The 22,290-nt window shown below is 43.6% G+C and overlaps 1 protein-coding gene across 10 annotated transcripts in view; it reads left to right on the top strand.

Moving 5' to 3' along the window:
- Positions 1–22,290, top strand: part of herc1 (HECT and RLD domain containing E3 ubiquitin protein ligase family member 1) — a 76,686-nt gene that overhangs the window by 25,014 nt on the left and 29,382 nt on the right. For 3 of the 10 annotated variants that reach the window (XM_078255225.1, XM_078255234.1, XM_078255171.1), the window contains exons 16-45: positions 377–509; positions 846–1,037; positions 1,657–1,881; positions 2,104–2,277; positions 2,380–2,494; positions 2,607–2,727; positions 3,425–3,596; positions 5,741–6,083; positions 7,635–7,755; positions 7,887–7,980; positions 8,739–9,010; positions 9,259–9,474; positions 9,610–9,730; positions 10,080–10,317; positions 10,431–10,603; positions 11,508–11,663; positions 11,756–11,862; positions 11,947–12,057; positions 12,145–12,315; positions 12,615–12,854; positions 13,260–13,343; positions 14,560–15,119; positions 16,429–17,074; positions 17,640–17,913; positions 17,993–18,230; positions 18,345–18,511; positions 19,679–19,795; positions 20,184–20,439; positions 21,458–21,579; positions 21,691–21,917. In XM_078255225.1, the coding sequence (XP_078111351.1) occupies positions 377–509; positions 846–1,037; positions 1,657–1,881; positions 2,104–2,277; positions 2,380–2,494; positions 2,607–2,727; positions 3,425–3,596; positions 5,741–6,083; positions 7,635–7,755; positions 7,887–7,980; positions 8,739–9,010; positions 9,259–9,474; positions 9,610–9,730; positions 10,080–10,317; positions 10,431–10,603; positions 11,508–11,663; positions 11,756–11,862; positions 11,947–12,057; positions 12,145–12,315; positions 12,615–12,854; positions 13,260–13,343; positions 14,560–15,119; positions 16,429–17,074; positions 17,640–17,913; positions 17,993–18,230; positions 18,345–18,511; positions 19,679–19,795; positions 20,184–20,439; positions 21,458–21,579; positions 21,691–21,917 (6,186 nt within the window). The remainder of the gene's footprint in view (positions 1–376; positions 510–845; positions 1,038–1,656; positions 1,882–2,103; positions 2,278–2,379; positions 2,495–2,606; positions 2,728–3,424; positions 3,597–5,740; positions 6,084–7,634; positions 7,756–7,886; positions 7,981–8,738; positions 9,011–9,258; positions 9,475–9,609; positions 9,731–10,079; positions 10,318–10,430; positions 10,604–11,507; positions 11,664–11,755; positions 11,863–11,946; positions 12,058–12,144; positions 12,316–12,614; positions 12,855–13,259; positions 13,344–14,559; positions 15,120–16,428; positions 17,075–17,639; positions 17,914–17,992; positions 18,231–18,344; positions 18,512–19,678; positions 19,796–20,183; positions 20,440–21,457; positions 21,580–21,690; positions 21,918–22,290) is intronic. The other 7 variants (XM_078255253.1, XM_078255217.1, XM_078255198.1 and 4 more) reach the window with 6 other exon arrangements.

Below are 22,290 nucleotides of genomic sequence, written 5' to 3'. Positions count from 1 at the left end.
TGGTCTTGTTCATGTGGCGTAAAATCAATGACTCTTGAGAGAAAAAACATTTTAATAACTGATGCATGAAGCAAAGCAACTCCTAGTTGAATAGCTTTTCTTTCTTTCTTTCTTTCTTAGTTTCTTTCTTTCTTTCTTTCTTTCTTTCTTTCTTTCTTTCTTTCTTTCTTTCCTAGCTTTTGTCTTTGAGCTAATTCTTGATCTGATTTAGAGAATTTCAGTGGCTGTGCATATTTATAAATCACAGTTTTGTAAGTTGGTATTTTCAGGATCTCATTTTCTTTTAAGACCAGAGAGATATTTTGAAAAGCCACTTCATTGTGGTTGCAAAGATGACTTTTACAACATTATCATGTTCATGTTTATTTTTCTGCAGAACTCCAGCAGTGTGGCTTTACTCCACAAGCATCTGCAGCTCCTGCTGCCTCACGCCACAGATATCTTCTCTCGCTCGGCTGCTCTGATAAAAGAGAGTTCCTGGAACGGAAGCATACGAGAGAAGCTACAAGGTGAAGAGGATCAGTTAATCTCTTTTGCAGCAAGGCTGAAATGCCTCCTCGTATCTCACCGCGTTGCTATCTTGACCCTCTTATCCTCCGTTTGTTAACTACACAAGCTGTCATTATTTCTGTTTCCATGTTGATGCTTAAAGTCAGTGCAGTTTAAACTGCATAAAACAACATAAATAATTTAGGTTATATATTTTGACATTAGCTAGAGGATAATATAGTCATGGTGAACGGAAATGATAGAAATAAGAAGGAATACCCTACCAACCCTTTTCTCTCCCTTTTCACTTCAGATCTAAACCCGCAAAATACTGATTATGTCTCTATGATCTCCAGATGTGATCTACGTGTCAGCGGCAGGCAGCATGCTGTGCCAGATAACCAACTCCCTGCTGCTGCTTCCGGTGTCGGTGGCGAGGCCTCTGCTCAGCCACCTGCTGGACCTGCTGCCTCCTCTGGACCGCCTCAACAGGCTGCTGCCTGCTGCCTCCCCTCTGGAGGACCAGGAGCTGCAGTGGCCTCTTCATGGTGAGCATGAAACAAGACGCTTTCTCAAAAAAAAACATTATGTGCATCACATCATCAAAACACGTGCTGAGCAGTTGGCAAGTGTAATTGAAAGTGTATTCATTAGCTTTCCACCAAGCTTTCAAGTTGGCTTTGTATACTATCATCTCATTAACAATATTAGGCCTGGTTTAGTTATTACAGTATATCACTTGCGATCACTATCAAAAACATATTTACTACACAATAATGTACATTGTCGCTGTTTGTATGTAAATTAGGTTGAACATATGTTGTTTGGATTTGTGTAGAATGTCTTTGTTCCTGCTCTCTTCAAAGATTTAACATCTTAAGTTTAGCATTTTCTCTTTTGTCCTAAAGACCTTTTGGTTTGTGAGTAAGCCACAAATGTAATTTATCGCTCTTGTTTTGTAGTTTTCTGGATAATACATTGCTGTAACTGTAGAAGTTCGGGGTTAGGTTCTGCTGTTTGACATTTCCACTCTACAAATCAAAAGTCGTAGAGCTCTCAATAGCTAATTATCCCAAAAAATGTAAACTTTTTGGAAACCTTTATATTCCTGGGCAGTAGAATTCATGCTGTCCTTATTCCGCTACACTAACTTTTCTAACTTTTCAGGTACCTCTGACTTTGCTGAGCCAGCATCGGGGATGTCCCTGCCACAGCCGGCCCTCTCCTGGGTGTGGCTCGTGGATCTGGAGAGGACAGTTGCCCTGCTGGTGGGCCGTTGCCTTGGTGGGATGCTGCAGGGAGCTCCCACCTCACTGGAGGAACAGGATACTGGTTACTGGCTCAAAACGCCCCTCTTCAGCAATGGCTTGGAAATGGATATCCCACAGCTTGGTAGGGAGTGGACACATACAGTACTGTGATGGCTGAGTTCATGTGTGTTTTAAAATGCTGATCACTGGTAAAAACATAAGCACTTGAGTAAGTTTTCCTAAATGTTGTGAATTTAAATTCCAGCGAGATATTTTGTAGATGAATGTGTTTCTCCTTTTGCTCTTTTTTTTTTTTCTTTTCCTTTCCATTATTCATTTGATGTTTTCCTCTCGTGTCCTTCAGACACCAGCATCAGCTCATTACTGGAAGCAGCACTGTCCGGTAATGAAGAGCAGAAGCCCTTTGACTGCACACTACGTCCTGACTTGAGTGTCCTGGTGGATTTAGCTCTGTGTTCCTCTAAAGAACCTGCCAACAGCCTCTGGATCAACATGCAGGACTACGCTATGAGCAAAGGTCCTTCAACCTTTTGATTAGGCATATCATGAATTCTATAATCTCTATGCTAGAGGCATTCGTCTTGAAAAGTAACTGACTGCACTGTGTATTCTGTTGCAGACTGGGACAATGCGTCTCTCAGTAACGAGTCCCTGTTGGACACCGTGTCCAGGTTTGCGTTAGCAGCCTTATTGAAGCACACAGGGCTGCTGGGCCAAGCCTGTGGAGAGGGCAGGTACTGTAACGTAATATTTATAATATGTCAGCTTTAAGGTTTCCACACTGTCTCATAGTGCCAGCCTAAATTAAACATCCCATGTCAATGTATATTTTTATTTTCCCATCAGGTACCAACCATCTAAGGCCCTTGCAGAGGTGTATCGCTGTGTTTATAAGGTACGAAACCGCCTGCTGGCCTGTAAGAATATGGACTTCATCCAGACGAGATCCTCTTCGCGTGAGAGGAGAGTGAGTAAACAAAAGTTGCATGCTTTTCCTCAATGTTTTCCTTTTCTAATTAGATGCTTTCTCTGTGAGTAGGTGCTTTGTTCTTGAAATATGGATGCTAATTTAGATTGACCGACCAACCCTCGTTAACCGACCAGCAGGCATCTGCGTCCCTGTTCACAGGCACGGACACACTTTCCGGAATTCTGCATTCCTGTCTGTAGACAGCTGGGAAGTTGTACTGATTGCGCAGCCACAATATTGCATGCATTGTCGTGGACGCATGCAGCCACTTTTACTGGAACGGCTTGCACATCCGCGAGACCGACAAAAGTCCTAAGCCTGTCCCAACTACAGCCACCTGCGAGGTTGTCAGCTGTGTGTCTGCCCGGCATACACTGCGTGTAGGACGACTGATTTAACCCGCCAATCTTCTCCAATAAAGTGGCATATGTCACGAAGCTCTCCGCTGTGAGCACTGTCCAGCAGCGAGCCACGAACCTAGCAGAAAAAATGAGCTTAAAGCGACGAGAACTAGATTGTTTTGACTATTTTGTTTCACCACGCAACAAACCTTTTTAATTACTTTTTAAAAAAGAATTTTTAAATCCCTATTGTCGGTTAAGACTTAAACGGTAAATTATTAACATAACTATCATGAAACAAACTTTTTGTTTTCACATGCACTCATGGATGCCATTTCATTACACTTTGTCAGATTTCAGACAATCAGGACTCTCTGGACATGGACCCTCAGGAGCACTCATTCACACGCACCATCGACGAGGAGGCAGAGCTGGAAGAGAGAGCCGACCGCGAGAGAGAGGAGGGCCATCAGGAACAAGACGATGAAGAGGAGGACAGGGAACACGAAGTTATGACGGCTGGAAGTAAGTACACCTGCTTGGAGTTGTTTATTTTGTACATTTCAGTGTGCTAATCATTAGGTACGGTATGTATTTTTTCAGTTCATTTAAGGCTTTTTATCCTGCCTTCTCCCATTCATTCACAAGTCGACAGTTATTAAACTGGTTAAAATGCTAAGCAATTGTTTTTTACTTAATTTGCTTGGTGCTGTATCCTGTTGAATGTTTTGTAATGTTGGGTTAGTTCTGGTAAAAGTTGAGCTCATTCAGGTTTCCAATCCGATGTTTTATTTAAGAGTTTCAATAGTTCGGATATTTATTTAATCATATACAGGAAGTTTAGTTTTAAATGTGTATGTTATTCAGTTGCGGGCAGCTACTCTAGCTCCGACAGGACTCCATGGTGCGTTCAGGTGCACCTTGTTAAACAAATGGTGCACTCTCTCAAATTGCACTTTGTTAATTTCGAGAAACTCACACTATTGTTGTAAAGTACTAGTGTCTCTTATTGCAACATTGCCGTCATAAAGAGTATTTCAATAGCGCACAAACAACCCTCCAATTGATTTAGAGTGTACTTGTCTTAAAATATCATTGTGTGCTGGTCTCAGATGTCCTCAGCTAACCTCAGCCAAGCAACAGCAATTCCAGAACAGTGAAACAGCAAAAAGTTACTGGAAATTAATGAGAACACCAAGCCAAGAATTTGGAAACGGCATCTAGCCATATAACAGCCGTCTGCAGGGGAACATAGAACAAAAGCTGAAAAGAAAATGTTTAAATTGAAAGTCACATCAAATCTTGGATATGAATTGTGACACCCCTAAGCTTTTCATTGTTATCGTCCAACAGTTGGCTCAAAATGTGCTAGGACACTTTTTGACGGGTTGCATATGCATGTGCTTTGGTAATGAACTTTGCACTCTAGTAAACTTTGAGGGCCAGATGTACCAACGCTTTTGCGCCCACTTCAGGCGTATTTGTTTCGCAACGTGCGCGAAAAAGCATGGCGAGGTATGTACAAACAGGCCGCACTGAGGTAAAAGCGCAGACAGCCTGTCGCGGGGACTGAAAATGGCAAATTGCGCTTTTCCGTGTCATGCATATCCATTCATGGGAGGAGAAGCGTAAAGCGAACCTAATTATGTATTCCGCGGTATGTACAAAAAACGCCCGTGAAAGCGCGCCTCTATTTTGCGGTGAAAATTCTCAGCCTGTTAAAAGCAGCTGTAAACCAGGAAGTGGGTTTCCTCTCATATGCCTCCTGGTGAAATGGCAGCAGTAATCCGAGCAAGACGAAGACATAGGCCAAGGAGACGAGCTGAAAGGATTTTTTCCACAAGGATCACACTTTCTCAGTTGAGTGAACACAAAATCATTAAGCGTTACAGATTAAGCAGCCATGCAATATTACAGTCAGTCCCTCCAGAAAAACACGATTATGCGATCGCATAATTCATTGCATAACATTTTTTCAAATGTGCCGCACTTTCGCCGCATAAATTGCCGATTTCCGCGCAAAATATGCGGGGCTTGCATGATTTCATAATCCCCGCATTTCCGTTGCAAAAAAGTCCCACATATCTTAGCAGAAAGTTGAAAAATGAAACCGCAGTTTTTGCAAGTTGCCGCATTTCTTAAGAAAACGTGCCGCATAATCAAGGATTTTTGCCCGCAACAATCACAAAAAAGACTCCGCATTTTTCTGGAAGGACTGTACAGTTACTGGAAGAAATCAAAGATGACCTCGAATCGCTGACTCAGCGTTCACATTCCATTCCAGCAGTTGTTAAACTCCTCGCTACATTACAAATATTGGCATCAGGATCATTTCAAACAGTCATATCATCAGCAGTGGGAATATCTCAGTCTGCACTCAGCCGTATCATAGCACATAGCAAGTACTTAACGCAGTTTACGGTATAGTGGGCGGAGAAAGGCGCTGATTACCAGATGAACTGCAGGTTTGGTAAATACAACGTAAGCTGAAGTATCGCAGCGTGCACTTTCTGCGGGTTGGCCATGCCGTTGATAACGCTACGTTCGCAAATGTACGTACATCTGGCCCTGAGTGTATTGTGCGGCTGCCTGCTGCTTGTCCTCTAACCCAGCATCTTGTGTGTGTGTGTGTTTGCTTTATTTGTGTATGTGCATTTTGCACCACACAGAAATCTTTCAATGTTTCCTCTCAGCGCGGGAGGTAGCTCGCAGTCGGGACAGAGAGCGGGCCAGCAGCAGCACAGGACTGGGCTCTGGCTCTGTTTCCAGGAGCGGAGGAGGAGGAGGCGGAGAGGAGGACGCCATTCTGTCTCAGGAGGGGAGGAGGGGCAGTACAGGTCTCCCAGAGGGCCAGGACCTGTACACAGCAGCCTGTAACTCTGTGATCCACCGCTGTGCCCTGCTGTTGCTGGGGGTGAGCCCTGTGCTGGGCGAGATGACCAAGCAGAACCAGGAAGAGGGCCAGACCCAGTCAGCCACTGGAACACAGGAGTGTCTGAGCTTCATGACCAGGTCAGAGTGCTGCCCACCTGGATACAGTACAGTCAGGAGGGAGGGGGTGTTTAATCAAAACTCAAATCTCTCTCAAACTCATGTATTGACAGATTATAAAGGAGGTTTCCTCTTTAATGGGGATTTTGTGCTGTAAAACTATCCCTTCACTGAAGGGTCAATCAAGTCAGCTTGTTTCTAAAAGAAGTTCATTATTATTATTAAAGTCTCTACATAAAGGCATTCTAAAGTTCAGCCAAAGCTATGTGATGTGATCAGAGTTACACAAATCAAGTGAGTATTTTCTAAAGCTATCCTCTTTAGTGCAGAATTCTCTGTTTGTGTTTCGCTGGACTTTTTCTTGCTGAGCTTTAGTGGAAGAATAGTAACACGAAGAGGGACCTTTTTACTAAAAAAGACTTTGGAAGATTTAAATTGGCTTACTCAGACTGCTGAAGCCTCATATTACATGTAGCTCTCGCTGACTGTATGCATTTTTGTGCAGAACAAGGACTATGGATTTTGTCCCCTATCTCTAACATTAAAATCACTTAGGAATTAATCTCTTTGCAGCCAGTAATGAGAGGAGGAATCATTACAGCAACCACAATCTTCTACTTTACTGTATGTGCATAAAGGAGACCTACTATGCTTTTCCTTATTTTCTGTCATATATATATATATATATATATATATATATATATATAATGTTACAATATCAGATGTTCATATTAAACATGGCCAATCTTCAAATAATGAGGTAAACATGTAAAAGTAATCTCTGTGAGCAAAATCCTGACTTCTAACTAGCTCGAGCTGATGTCACTCCACATCTGGAATGTTATTTTTTAAATGTTGCTGATACCAGAGTTCTTTACCTCCTTTTCACTTTTAACATGTTTCCAGGGCTCGTGGTGTGCCGCAGCTTTTATCGGCCTTAATAGAATCTGTCATAATGAAGATATTATTACCTTGCCCTTTTTGTTTTTGTTTCTCAGTCTCTCTCCAACAGTGCTCATACAAATATGTATAATAAGAAAACCATGCATCTTAAAAAAATCAATTTATGACATAAAATAGCATAGAAGCTAAAATATAGGAATAAATATAACTTATATTGAATAAAATATACTGGTTTATTTTAGATCATTTTTGCGTATTAGCATCCCAGTAAAAGTGTCTGCTCTGCTGCGTACAGCAGTGTTGCAGCACCTGAGGAAACAGACGAGATGATGGCGGAGGATTTGGTGTCAAAGTGAAAAGCATAAGTGCAGAATTGGATAATTTACAGTATATCATATTCAATATATTGTGTACAGTTTGTTTTCTTGCCAGATTCAGTGAAAAAATAGACCCAAAACTAGATTGTAGATATGTAAACCGGTAGTAAACAGTAGGTAAAAAGTGATGTATCATGATTTTTTGGGGGTAAAATAATTTCATATCTTGTTTAGTTTGGTTACTTTTGTATAGTGTTGCATTGGTGTGACAAAGATGATGAATTAGTTTCTGTTATGTGTGTGTGTGTGTGTGTGTGTATGTGTGTATGTGTGTGTGTGTGTGTGTGTGTAGGAGTGAAAGTCTGAGTGCGGAGAGCCGCTCAGTGCAGAGCAGCCCGAGTTACAGGCTGGTCAAGTCCCGGAGCGAGTCTGACCTCTCTCAGCCCGAGTCAGACGAAGAGGGTTACTCTCTGGTAGAGCAGACACTCTCATTCACACACTTATACGTATCTGTCTTACTGCATTGGTATTTCTGTGTTTATGATCTGTGTACAGTCATTTAGTAATTTGAAAGCTACATCTTTGTCTCCGTTTTCGCTTTCAGAGTGGAAGGAGAAATGTTGACCTGGACTTGGCGTTCTCTCACAAAAAGAGAGGTAATAACGATGTTTCACAGACAGATCTGACTAATGTTGCGAGTAAGTATAATACAGGTCATCAATCATATGTTACTCTTGTCTCTCTGTCTTTTGATTCCTGTGGATAGTTTATTTACTTCTTTTGGGGCAGTTGAGCCCCAAACACAAGAGGAGCTCCAAGCAAGTAAACGATGGCATGTTTATTCCTCTTGTTAGCCCGTACTTTCATCACTGTGATGCCCCTCATTCATCTCTCATGATGAGGGCCGTGTTTTGAGCTTCACTTCAACACACATATTCTGCCCTCTGTGCTGATGCATAGACCGCAGAAAATAGTTAAGGAACATACAGATGTGCCTATTGTAACAATAACAGCGTCTTCTGCTTGGAATGTGTGTTATTTTGCACAAAGAAGGCTTATTCCTTGTGAAGAATATGATTTGTGAGAGTTTTCATGGAGTTACCAGTTGCAATTTAAAACAAGTCATCAGTACTCATCATTAACGTCAGTGCTCTCAGTTGATATATGGAAACACTAGCTCTGGTTACCATTTCACTTCGTCAACTGCAGCATTTTTTCCTCAGTGGGTATTGGAAACTCAGTGCGCTCATTAAAGATGAATCCATAATGGCTGATAAAGGCTTGTGCCTGCATGAAGACTCAGCATTTGGCCATTTGATGAACTTTTATAGAGTAATAATGCATTTCACTGCATAGCTCTTAAGTGCTTAAAAGCAACATGGCCCATCCATCAAAAGAGTTATCTTGTCCATATATGCATCTGAAAGGCTCCTCTCTCCTCTCCTCCTGTCTTCAGGCTTACTTCAAAGCTCGCCAGACTCCCTGGCTGAGTCCTGGTTCCGGGCCAAACTCAGCCGCCAGCGGACCTACAGCTCGGCACACTCCTACGAAGACTCCGAGCTGGACCTGAGCCGCACACTGGGCATCCATGCTCTCATTGACAACATGGTCAGCTTCATCAGTGGCGATGTGGGCCTGGCTCCAGCCTTCAAGGAGCCAGAAGAAAGTATGTCCACCAGCCCACAGGCAACTATCCTGGCCATGGAACAGCAACAGAGCAGAGGAGAGGTGAGGGGCTCTCTCAGGACTTTTTTTGGTTTAATGCCCCCATGAAATTAAAAATATTCTATATTTTTCTTATTGTCAACCAAGCCCATGAAAACACCACAACTGATGCATTAGTACGTCTCTCAATAATTTTTGACTTCCCTATCCTGTCTGTGGCTCTCAAAAAATGAGACCAATACAGTCCAAGAGTTGCACTTGTGACCCTGTTAGAATATCCACTTGACTACTGGCATGTGTTCTATCTCCAGCTGCGGTTGGAGGCACTCCACCAGATTGTGGTGTTGATCTCTGGCATGGAGGAGAAGGGCAGTCAGCCGGGGAATGCAGATCGATCCAGCAGTGCCTTCCAGTCCTCCTCTCTGCTCACCTCCGTCAGGTTGCAGTTCCTGGCAGGATGTTTTGGCCTCGGCACCGTGGGCACCGGAGGGCTGAAGAGAGAGAGCGTGCAGCTACATCACTATCAGGTATGAGATTAATACATTTTCGGCCAGTTCGCAGCCGTCCCACTGATTGTTTTTGATTCACAAGAGAGGAGTAACCATATTGTCTGTGTTTTTTTAATAGCTCGCTTAACATACCAATGCATCCTTCTTTTGCAGGATGGTGTCAAAGCAGCTAAGAGGAGCCTCCAGATGGAAATCCAGACAGCCGTTCATAAGATCTACCAGCAACTGTCTGTCACACTGGAGAGGGCGCTGCAGGCGAACAAGCACCACATAGGTAATAAAGGCTACTGCTGTGCATCCCCAGCAGTGGAGCCTCAATGACTTATCGGCCTAAAATTATTCAGGTTGTTAAATATACAAATCATAGACATTTATCATTGACTTCTTCAGTTGGCAGCTTCACCTGCAAGTGTATGTAAACTAGGCATCTGCTCTCACTTTTTTTCCCTATGGGGCTCGCGTGTGTGACAAGAAGCACAACCAGCTTTCAAAACGGGTTACTTAAGCTTGCTTTAGTCTCCTTAAAACAAAGCAATACTTGGGACCTGATCTAATCTGATCTTGGATTTAGGAGTTTCGCCTGATGCTTTTAATCTCTTGCTCTTGTTCCTTCTCCATCCTAGAAGCCCAGCAGCGCCTCCTGCTGGTGACTGTGTTTGCACTGAGTGTTCGCTACCAGCCGGTGGACGTCTCCCTGGCAATCTCCAGTGGCCTGCTCAACGTGCTCTCCCAGCTCTGCGGGACAGAGACGATGCTGGGGCAGCCGCTCCAGCTGCTGCAGAAACCCGGAGTGTCTCAGCTCAGCACCGCCCTCAAGGTGGCCTCCACACGCCTGCTGCAAATACTGGCCATCAGCACTGGGTAAGAGATTAAGGAGGTTTAAAACTGGAGAAATTGAGTCGTCGTGACATCAGCACTTTGTAAACCTGAAGAAAAGTTAACATCAACAGCTGTGTCCTTCCTTGCATTTGCAGCACGTATGCAGACAAGTTAAGTCCCAAAGTCGTCCAGTCGCTGCTGGACCTGCTCTGCAGTCAGCTGAAGAACCTGCTGTCTCAGGCAGGAGTTAGTCTTCTCTCTTCTGGAAAAGACCAGGAAGACAACAAACAGGAGGACAGCTCAGACTCTGAAAAGAAAGACTTCAGAGGTGAGTAAGAAAGTTGTTCTCACTACTCTTTTAATGGAATAATTTTTTTTCCAGTCCATTTTAGGCTCTGTTTTCACGAATACGCTCGCGGGTGAAAATGACAAAATATTTTATCAGATCGTTTATTCGGTGACCTCATTTTTGGGGCTTAAAAATGCAAAAAAAGTGAAACCACCCTCCAGAGTGGAAATTTTAAAAACGCTCCACCCTTTTACCCTACTCTAAAGGGTGGATCGCATTTCACACACTTTTGCGTCACCATATGCACGCAGAAACTCTTTTATATAGGCCTTAGTGGTCCCCTAATACTGTATCTGAAGTCTCTTTTATATAGACCTTAATGGTCCCCTAATACTGTATCTGAAGTCTCTTTTATATAGACCTTAATGGTCCCCTAATACTGTATCTGAAGTCTCTTTTATATAGACCTTAGTGGTCCCCTAATACTGTATCTGAAGTCTCTTTTATATAGGCCTTAGTGGTCCCCTAATACTGTATCTGAAGTCTCTTTTATATAGGCCTTAGTGGTCCCCTAATACTGTATCTGAAGTCTCTTTTATATAGGCCTTAGTGGTCCCCTAATACTGTATCTGAAGTCTCTTTCCCGAAATTCAGCCTTGGTGCAGAATTACAGCCACTAGAGCCAGTCCCACAATGAGCTTTGTGCTCATTGTGGGACTTTTCTGTTCCTGTAGCTTTAAATGCTATTGAGGAGGAGAGAGGGGGGGCAAGGTGGAGGGTGGGGGTGTGGCCTTGACCAACTGCCACTTTACTTGTTTTCAAGCCATGATGTCTCTCTCTCTCTCATGGGTGGGCCAAATTATAAGGAATTAAGGTTTGTATTTAATGAAATGTAATATTCAGCCCCTAATTGTATTTATGTTGTTATTGTCTTGTTTTTCAGCATTGGTGCGTAAGCAGCATACTGCTGAGCTTCACCTTGGAGACTTCCTCGTCTTCCTCAGGAGAGTGGTGTCCTCAAAGGCCATCCAGTCCAAGATGGCCTCCCCTAAATGGACTGAAGTGCTGCTCAACATCGCTGCGCAGAAATGCTGCTCAGGTACAACCAGCTTATGTAACACACACACACACAACACAGATACAAGTGAAAAGATAGCTGAGACATTAACCCTTGGTGACTGTTAATTCCAGGGGTCCCTCTGGTGGGAAACTTGAGAACTCGGCTCCTAGCTCTTCATGTGTTGGAAGCTGTCCTGCCTGCCTGTGAGGCCAACATGGAGGATGACCAAATGACACAGGTAAGCCCCTTACTGTTCTTTTGTAAGTCCTCATTAATGGACCTTTAGTCAGTCCGTGAGCTGATCTAGTTTGTTCTCTTCTAGGTTGTGAAGCGGCTGTTCTCCCTGTTGTCTGACTGCATGTGGGAAGCTCCCATTGCTCAAGCCAAACACTCAATCCAGATTAGAGAAAAAGTTCAGGAACTCAAACTACAGGTGAGCGACCAACCATTCTCCCTCCCTACCCATGTGTCTTGATAATCAGTGTGTGTTTGAGTGACTGATAGTTTCTTTAACCCGCAGGGAGAGGCAGAGGAGGAGGACGAGAACCTTCCCATTCAGGAACTGTCCTTTGACCCAGAGAAGGCTCAGTGTTGTGTGGTAGAAAACGGCCAGGGGCTGACGCATGGCAGTGGGGGTAAAGGCTATGGCCTAGCCTCTACTGGTATCTCCTCTGGATGCTATCAGTGGAAGGTACACTGTTGTATTATTAAAGCTACATACGTTGCACAAAAATGGTAATAACAGCGTTATCTTTGCTGTTGTAGTCCACAGTTTCTTTGTGCATTGTGGTAACATTTTAAGAGAACCCCTTATAAAGTCAGCTAAATCTACACAACAGGGCTCAATTAATTGCAAATCATTATACAATTATTACAGTCGAGACAGGTCTTTAATTGATGGGAAAGTGCTTTACACAAAAGTATAAACTATCTCCTTTTTGTAGTCATCTCCCTGTTTTGATTCATTCCACGTTTTATTTCCTTTTGTAGTTTTACATCGTGAAGGAGAACCGAGGCAATGAGGGTACATGTGTAGGCGTTTCACGATGGCCCGTGCACGACTTCAACCACCGCACCACGTCGGATATGTGGCTGTACCGAGCATACAGCGGAAACCTGTATCACAATGGGGAGCAAACGCTGACACTTAGCAGCTTCACGCAGGGAGACTTCATCACCTGTGTCCTGGACATGGAGGCCAGAACCATCTCTTTCGGCAAGAACGGAGAGGTGAGAGACGCTAGCTCAGTATCAGAAACTCTTTCAAACTTATCTACTTTTGTCTTCAGATGACAAGACTGGGGTTATATTCATGTGACACGCAACAGTTTATCATCTTTGTGTGTGTATATAGTTTCTGTTTATATTTAAAAGAAAAATGTACACAAACTTACAATCTTACAATCACACTTAATCATTGCTAGCCTCTTGTTTGAGCCACTTCTCTTTGTCAGTCCCTATCAAACCTTATCTTGACTACAGAGGAATAAAGCCTAAAGACTGGGACACTTAAATACACATGCATATTCATTTATTAATACAACATGTATCAACAAAGACAATCCATACAAGAAAAGCTATGTATCTCCTCAGCGTTCTGTGTCCACGCCTAACTTATGACTTGTGATTCCACAGGAACCAAAGTTAGCCTTCGAAGATGTTGACGCCACAGAGCTTTATCCCTGCGTGATGTTTTACAGCAGTAACCCAGGAGAGAAGGTAAGAGCACATAACTGTCTACCTGTCTGAGAAGCATACTTCTTTTCCATCTGCAGGAGTTATTTTACCTCTGCTGGCTTGCTTGTCGTTTGTTTACAGTGACTCAACAGTTACTTCGGGATGAGATTGTTTTTAAATCTTCTTTACTGGTATGATGTATTTAGTGTTTTAATAAAAAGAGTTAACCTCCCTACATTGGTCCTTGGGACTAAGAGCTCCTGCACACTGGCTGCGTGGCGTGTCCATTTTTATTTCGGCTCCCATGTGAACAGGTTAGAGCTTACACACTGGCTGCGTGACACGCACGTCTCATGCTAGAAATAGAACCGACACCTATTTTTCACGCGACACGCAAGCGTGTTGGAAACGTTTCCAGGCAAAATAGAATAGGAAAAGATGTTTATATGTCATTTTGTCACAAATACATTTAATAAATAACATGTTTGAAAGTCTCTAGGTTTTGACATAAATGTAATTTAAAAAAAATTTATAAATTATTGATTTTCAAATATTGCACCTATCAATACAGAACGAAATATTCTGTAGCCTATTTTGCCGTCAATACTGCCGACGTTGTCTTTGCTGTAATCAGATCAGTCTATATTTATGTTTAACATGAAGTATACTACTGCTTGAGTCAATGGGAAACATCCATGTGTACACACAAGGCTAGCAGCAGCAGCAGCAGCACCACGTCAGACACGTTTCTGGTGTGCAAAGACAGAAAAATCCACGCAGCCGCTACGCAACAGAAACGCCACGCTCACGCCACGCAGGCAGTGTGCAGGAGCCCTAAGGGAACAAATTAGCTGTTGTGCTAATTACGGCACATTTATATTGATGTTTTTAAAATGTCATTTTATTCTCAAGCTAAAAATGGCAGATATAGATAGATATTAGAGCGAGATGAAGGGAATGTGTGTGTTCATTGGTTTAAGCATCTGTGGGTTGCCCTGCCTTTTCTTTTAGCGGCTAAATTATCTAAGAAGTTGTGATGCTTTTAATTATTGTGCAGACTGACCTATCGGAAATCCTTTTTTCTGCTATGTTGTTCTGCTGTTTTACTTCTGCTCTGTTTTAAAAAGTGTACAACTAATCTTATCTGAATTAATGGGTTTTATGTTGCCGTTTTGTTCATTTACTGTATATGTGGTATCTATGCATTTATTTTAAATATAATTTATATAGTCTGCTTATTTTTTTTAATTATTTCTAGGTTAAGATCTGTGACATGCAGATGAGGGGAACACCTCGAGACCTCTTACCTGGTGACCCAGTCTGCAGCCCCATGGCCACTGTCCTGGCCGAGGCCACCACTCAGCTGATCCGAATCTTACATCGCACTGACCACTGGACCCATCGCATCAACAAGACCATGATCGAGCGGCTCCACAAAATCAAACCGTGCTTTAGAGAGTCCGCCAGTGCATCTAGCGGCGGTGGGGGTCAGAGGCTGAAAAAGAGTCGCTCGGTGCAGAGCCGCGAGGAGCACGACACCCAAAAAGAAAGCCAAGAAACGCCAATGAGGACAGAGGAGGAGAGGGGACGCCATGGACGGCAGCATGGCTTGGGCGAGCTGTCAGAGCACCACCTTAGGACACTCTGTACAGAAGTTTGGCCGGTTCTGGCGGTGATCGGGGGGGCGGATGCAGGCCTACGCGTAGGTGGGCGATGTGTGCACAAGCAGACCGGGAGGCATGCTACTCTGCTGGGTGTGGTGAAGGAAGGCAGTACCTCAGCCAAGGTGCAGTGGGACGAGGCCGAGATCACCATCAGGTACTGGGCGAAACGTTTTGCTGTGGCATATTTTTTGTCACTTTTCTTTGACATTTGTCTTTGTGTATATATTGCTACATTTGTTATTTATAGGGCTGCCCCTCTGAGTCGATTAGTTGATTAATCGAAACTTATGAGCACATTTGTTGTAAACACAAGATTTAAAGTGGCGCTTTTTGCATGATCTTTTGCAGAGAAACTCAGTTCTACACATCTGTCCATTAAATCAATGTTAGTCGACTAAGAAGTTCTTTAGTCAAGGACAGCCCTAGTTATTTATTGGTGTATTTTATAGATATCAAATTGTCAACTAGTTAGGAATTTATTTTTATTTTTACAATGTCACTGCTTTTTGGGGAAACGTGTTTACTTTGTGACATTTAGGCCTCTGGAACCTGCTTTTACTTCTTGTATATTGTGAAATAACCACTTTAATGGGGGAAAACCCATTTTAAAGGTGCTCTAAGCGATGTTGGGTGACGGCACTTCTTGTTGACGTTCGAAGTATTTTCAAACAAAACGTGGCTAGCTCGCCCCTCCCTCCTCCTCATCCCCTCCCCCCCCAACCCCCACCCCCAAATCCTTCTTGTCGGTTATTGGCTGGAACGCTGGAAGACTGTTTATGTTTGGTGGTGCAGGTTGGCCAGTTTGTTTTTGTTGGCGTTTGTGGAGCCTGGGCTGTCTACAGAGACTGCAGTTTTTTTTTTTTTTTTTACAGTGTGTTCAGGGGACAGTCAGCTCGCGAATAGTCAGGAGATGTTTGCTGTAAGTGACAAAAAATGTTGTATCCTAAAAAACGCGTGACATCGCTTAGAGCACCTTTAATTCCTATAAGATTATTGTTGGTCCAACAGCAGTGCTATGCATGACTTGTTTTGTTCTAGGTATATATGTGACATATGCTGTTGTCTAGGCCTACAGTCATCAACAGTATGACCACATGGCTGATAAAGTGTATGTTTAATCACAGTTGAGGCTAAATGTTTCTTCACTGCCTGTAATCACATTCCTCTGACATTCTGTGCCCATTAGCCTTTTAATCACCTTTTCACCTTCTGTTTTCCTTTGCTCGAATTCACTGTTTTCATGTTTGTGTTATTGACTTGCCCTTTTGCGTCATTATTAATCCATTATACTTCTGCATGGTCCAAAAAGTCATCGAGCCGCATGTTTATTTTGCCATACCCAGTACCCACACATTCCATCTCTGTCTCTGTCTTGCATGCTGTGCTCTTTCTCTCCTGCCCTTTCCCTCACTTTGTGTTTCCTTCCCCTGTCTCTTTTCACTCTCCACTCCCTTCTATTAAAGCTTCCCAACTTTCTGGTCGCCTAGTGACACTCCACTATACAACCTGGAACCCTGCGAGCCGCTGCCCTTCGACGTGGCGTGTTTCCGTGGCCTCACCGCCTCGCTGCTGTTGGACCTCACCTACCTTACCAGCATCCATGAGGAAACCGCCGCTAAGCTCAGCGCACGACGCCACGACAAGAAGCATCGCAACGCATCCTCGACTGGGCACGAGCCGACCAGTAACGAAGAAAAGGCGGACAACGAGGGGCACAACCGTAATGAACAAAAGGATAACATTGGCGCCCCGCCCGGAGCAGCTCCAAACACCACAACCTCTGACCTGCGCGTGTCCCACAGTCTGGATGAGGTGAAAGCACATGTGGCACCCAACTCAAAGTCCGAGAGCGAGATCTCCTCTGTGGTTAGCGGAGGGGTAGGCGGAAATGAGACCCTTTTTACTGCAGCTCCTCCTACTCCTGCTGAGGGGAACAGGAAGAAAGGCCACGAGCACGGCTCCCGCAGTCATGAGCCTTCTTCTTCCTCCATTGCCACTCAGTCGGAAATCCACGCTGTGCAGCTGTCCTACCTCTACCTGGGAGCCATGAAGACCCTCAGCGCCCTGCTTAGCTGTAGCAAGTATGCTGAGCTGCTGCTTATACCAAAGGTACTGCAACTTGCTTAGTTTACCTATACAAGAGCAGTTTAATCAATCACATGTTCTATAGTGGTATCAGAAAATTCTTAAGGCACATAGTTTAACATTTTGGGAAGAGTTAGATGAGAAGATTGATACCACTGGTGTATCTATCTGTTGAATATGAAGTTATTTAGCTTAGCATAAAACTGAAAACATGAGGAAACAGCTAGCCTACTAGAGCCTCTAAAGCACTATTATTACTCACTATTATTAATATTATATCTCATTTGTTATGTGCTGGAGTGTCTTCTGGAGTCAAATGAGTCTCTAAGGAGTCTTATATTTAACGAACAGATATGAGAATAGTATTCATATAATCTAACTCTCGGCAAAAAGGGAATAAGTGCATTTCCGCAAAAAAAAAGCTCAAAATGTTAAACTATTTCTTTATTGTTTTTCACCCCCCCTTCCCTGTTTTTATATTTTGTTTTTATATAAATAGAATAATTAAAATAATATGGAGCAGATATACAGAATCTGTGATGTGGGTAAAATCTCATACCTGATACCTATTCTCTCCTCTGACATCAAGGTGTTACCTGAAGCAGCACCCAGCGGGCACAATGCTGATCTAAATGCCAGCACCAGTGGAAGCACAGCTGCCACCTCGCCAGTGTGCCAGGAAGAAGTGGAGATGCGGGCAGCTCTGCAGTTTCTCATGCGTCATATGGTGAAGCGGGCAGTGATGCGCTCCCCCATTAAGCGGGCCTTGGGCCTGGCAGACCTGGAGAGGGCACAGGCCATGATCTACAAACTGGTCGTGAATGGGTTGTTGGAGGAGCACATTGGGGGAAAGGCCAAGCCTGGTGAGAATATGTAGAGATTTGATGTTGTTTATTAGTGCTTGGAGAGTTCTTGCTGTAAAAATAACAAACTTTTTTTCAGCTTTGTCTGTCTTGTCATTTCCCTCAGGAGTGAGAAGTGAACCAGAAGGTGAGGGGGAAGGTATAGAGGGTGAGCAGTTGGCACAAACCCCAGTCACAACCAGCCCCTCTGCCTCCAGCACCACCTCCTTCATGAGTTCATCGCTGGAGGACACCACCACTGCTACCACACCTGTCACTGACACAGAGACTGTCCCTGCCTCGGAGTCTCCGGGGGTCATGCCTCTCAGCCTCCTCAGGTCAGAACAGATGGCTGCGCATATTGTCAGTCAGCTAGTGTTAATTATCAGCCTTGTTTGTCATGTATGATTAAACTGAGATGATTATTTGAATGCGTCTCTGTGATGTGACAGGCAAATGTTCTCAAGCTACCCGACTACTACCCTTGTTCCAACCCGTCGAGCTCAGACTCCTCCGGTGTCCTCTCTGCCAACCTCTCCCTCAGATGAGGTCGGCCGCCGGCAGAGTCTCACGTCCCCTGACTCCCAGCCCTCCAGACCACAAAACAGAACGGGTACCTGTAAGTATGCCAGACTGCCATGCACGTAAACATGGCTGTTGTGCTGGTGAAAAGCTTGTACAGCTTGTTGCCAATTTAAGCCAACACAAACTGCACATTTTCTACCTTGTTAACTGTGTTTTTGAGTTAATACAAACAAATAGAAGACGGATATCCTTAATGACAACACAGGGTTTCCCAAAGAAATTATCTTTATATGAACTCTCTGGTTGATCACGGTCATTGATGCAAACATCACAGAGCTACTGATACAAGTCTAATATCTAACTTTAAATAAACATAATGCTCTAAATTTAGGGTCCAGCTGGTGATTATCAAACTAACTTTGGCCTAGTTTCTAATCGGCAACACAGCAGTGACCTTTTCCCCACACATGCCCAGCAGACTGACTGATGGAGCTGCCTGCCTTGACTTTTCCTGTTTGTAAAAACTGAGACAGCAAGCTAGTAAACATAAATGTAAAAAATGCAGGTTTCAAACTTTTTAGAAAAAATGGATTTGCATTTTTTTTTTTACATTTGTTAGACCTCAAGGATACAAATGGTTGGTTTTAGTGAGTAACAGTAAATGTAAGCATAGCTTGTGTTTGTTTACAAGAAAACTTCCCAGGGCAGCCTTAATTATTAGATGATGAGCTAACACTTTACTTGAAGGTATCTACATAAGAGTGACATGACACTGTCATGAACACATGACCCATAACCATAACTTGTCATGACAAGAACCGAATGACACCTACTAAAAGAAGCGCTATGTCATAAACCTTTATGGCTTGTTTATAATGTTTATGACACATTCATGACAGTGTCATGTCACTCTTATGTAGATACCTTCAAGTAAAGTGAAACCAATGATGATTTAAATAGTGGGCTTAGTCCTTCGGCTGCATTCACACCAAATCAGGCATTGTGGCGTTTAGTGCAGGGTTGTGGGGCAGCAGGGGAGCGTCACTTAAATGGCTCATTTGTGTGGCGGCAATGCACCTACTAAAACCATACTAGCAGTTAGCCATGCTGCTAGTATGCCGGGTCCTACGATTGTCTGTCCGCATCGACAGATATATAATAACAGATACTTACACATAACAAACACACAGTGCGATATTCAAACCTATATCCCATGTTTCATAATAACAATTAAATTAATTGTGCTGGTTGTTTGCTACAGCTATGTCGGACCCCAGCAGCAGGCTGTCGACATCTCCCCCTCCTCCTGCTATCGCTGTGCCCTTATTGGAGATGGGCTTCTCCCTGCGCCAGATCACCAAAGCTCTGGAAGCCACCGGTCAGTCTCAGAGAGAAATGCTGCTCACAGTTTCCTCATCTCAAGTGGTCATCTTTAAATGTCTTGTTTTGTTTGACCAACATTTCAAACCTAAAGATATTCAGTTTACAATTATATAAAACACATGGTTATCAAAATTGTCTGCTTTATACCAAGTAAATCCACAATGCAAAACAACCATGTTGTTATTAGCAGAGGGTAACATAACTGTGGCATTGAATTTGATATTAGTACTTTAACCATGACCTAAAAAAGCACAGCAGGTCGTATATGAAAGGTTGGAATTCATGATGTCCCCAAAAACTGTGTGATATGACTCTGAATATTGTGGTATGACTATCATTGTGTGGTTTATTGATGGGTCCAGTGTGTATTCCTGTTATGTCAGGCGCTCGAGGAGAAGCAGACGCTCAGAACATCACGGTGCTGGCCATGTGGATGATCGAGCATCCAGGTACAGAGGACGAGCACGACGAGCCTCACACCAGGGGCAGCGGTGTTGCTGGTGACGGGTCTGACTCGTCCTGTCCGGGTGCAACAGCCTCTGCTGGAGGCAAATCTCTGGACAGGAGCCCGTATCTGTGCTCGCCTGGAGACATCGCCAGTGCAGATACTTCAGAAATGGAGGAGGGCTTCATCGAGAGGTACAGTTGGAATTGTCAAGTGAAAGTGCTTTGTGAGTTAAATAGAGGTTGGATCCACAACAGTATGCGACAGCCTACACCAGGAGATGAAAGATGGACAGAAGATAAACATTTTCTATGTCAATCATATCTTTATGAATACCTGTGAAACAAATTCCAAAATAATTGTCATTTAATGGCAAGAAGGCTTTTCTATAGGAAACTAATTTCCTAAAACATTTTCTCCTGCAGTGATTATGAAGTATGACATCGTCAGTTACCGAGTACACTTTGATATTAGACATATTGAAACGCAGACCCGTGGCAGTAAAATCGACCCAAGTACACTGCGCATAATTGGACCCGGTCCGACTCAGGTCCTTGGTCGGAACTCTGTCCCTCAGAACTGGACCGTGAAGACCTTATTATCTTAATTCTAAATCGAAAGAATACTATCCAAATTTTAGTAACAGCGACAAAATGTACTGTTCTAAAAGATGGGCAAAGTATAGACCAATATGTGCAAATTGTTCTCATATGATGAGTAAAACAGACTCTGTGGGTAGGTTTGAAGTTTGTTACACAACTACACATTAATAATTCAAAACAATGTGAAGCTCACAGCCATCAATATCTGCAGAAGAGAGTAAACCAAGTGAGAACCCCTGAGAAGTTCAGCAGGATATTGAAGTTTTTTTAAACTGTATGTTCTACTTTGAGTCAGTGAAATCATGATAAACAGCAGAGTATGATGTACTTAGGATTAATTAAAGTAAAAATACTGTATTGCATCATCAGAAAAAATTACAGTTTACACTTTATACTGAATGACAGAAAAAATTTGTGGGGGACCTCTAGCTCACCTAGTTCGGGCTGAGTCCTTTGCTGCGGCCCGGGTTCGAATCCGACCTCGCAGCCTGTGTCATCCCCTCTCTCTCCCCCCTTTCTGGTCTATCAACCATCACTATCTAATAAAATAAAAAGGCCAATTTGTAAACGTATACAGTATATTAAAAGTCTATATTTGTGTACTTTGTAGTCCTGATGGTCTGGAGCAGGACAGTGCATCAGCCTCCAGCGGTGGTCCACTCAGAGGCCGCTCTGCCGTCGGTAGGAAACACCGCTTTGACCTGGCTGCGCGCACGCTGTTAGCCCGCGCTGGTAAGAATATTCCACAAAGACATCTTTTACCTTTCTTCACACTTTGTCTAAAGAAATTGCAGGTAAACCTCCCACTCCCTCACTTCACTTTAAACTTCCTCTCCTTCTAAGCTGGACTGTACCGCTCGGTGCAGGCACACCACAGCCAGTCACGTCGGGAGGTCTCATCCCTCCAACAGCAACAAGATCCGGGAGCCCTTTACGACTTCAACCTTGACGAAGAGCTGGAGATGGACCTGGACGAGGAGACCATGGAGGCCATGTTTGGCCAGGACCTCGCCAGTGACACCGACATTCTGGGAATGTGGATCCCGGAGGTACTGGACTGGCCAACATGGGTGTGTGTGACTTTCTGCTATGTCCAGAGGGCTGCCATCACCATTCTGCTCGTAACCTGCTCGTTACCTGCCCTGCATCACTTCTCACTCCCAGTTATTTCATACTATATCTGCACGCTGAAATGGATGGCTTTATGAGACAGTAACTTGTAAAAGCACACTCACTCCACTAATCTAATTGGCATGGAATGAAAGACTTAACACTTTTTCAATAACAAAATGATTATTCCCAGTGCTGATAATTGGCTGTCGCTTGGAACTTATTAATGCAAAGCTGTTGTCGATTCATATTTCTAGCACATCACATTGTATGGAGGCTTAACTGCTGCTCTGAACAACTCTGTCTCGTGTGTCGTGTTTGTCTTTATGTATA

Source organism: Sander vitreus, chromosome 1, assembly GCF_031162955.1.
Source record: "Sander vitreus isolate 19-12246 chromosome 1, sanVit1, whole genome shotgun sequence".
NCBI lineage: Eukaryota > Metazoa > Chordata > Actinopteri > Perciformes > Percidae > Sander > Sander vitreus.
Note: the sequence above shows the minus strand (reverse complement) of the source record. Positions and strands in the feature narration are given on the sequence as shown.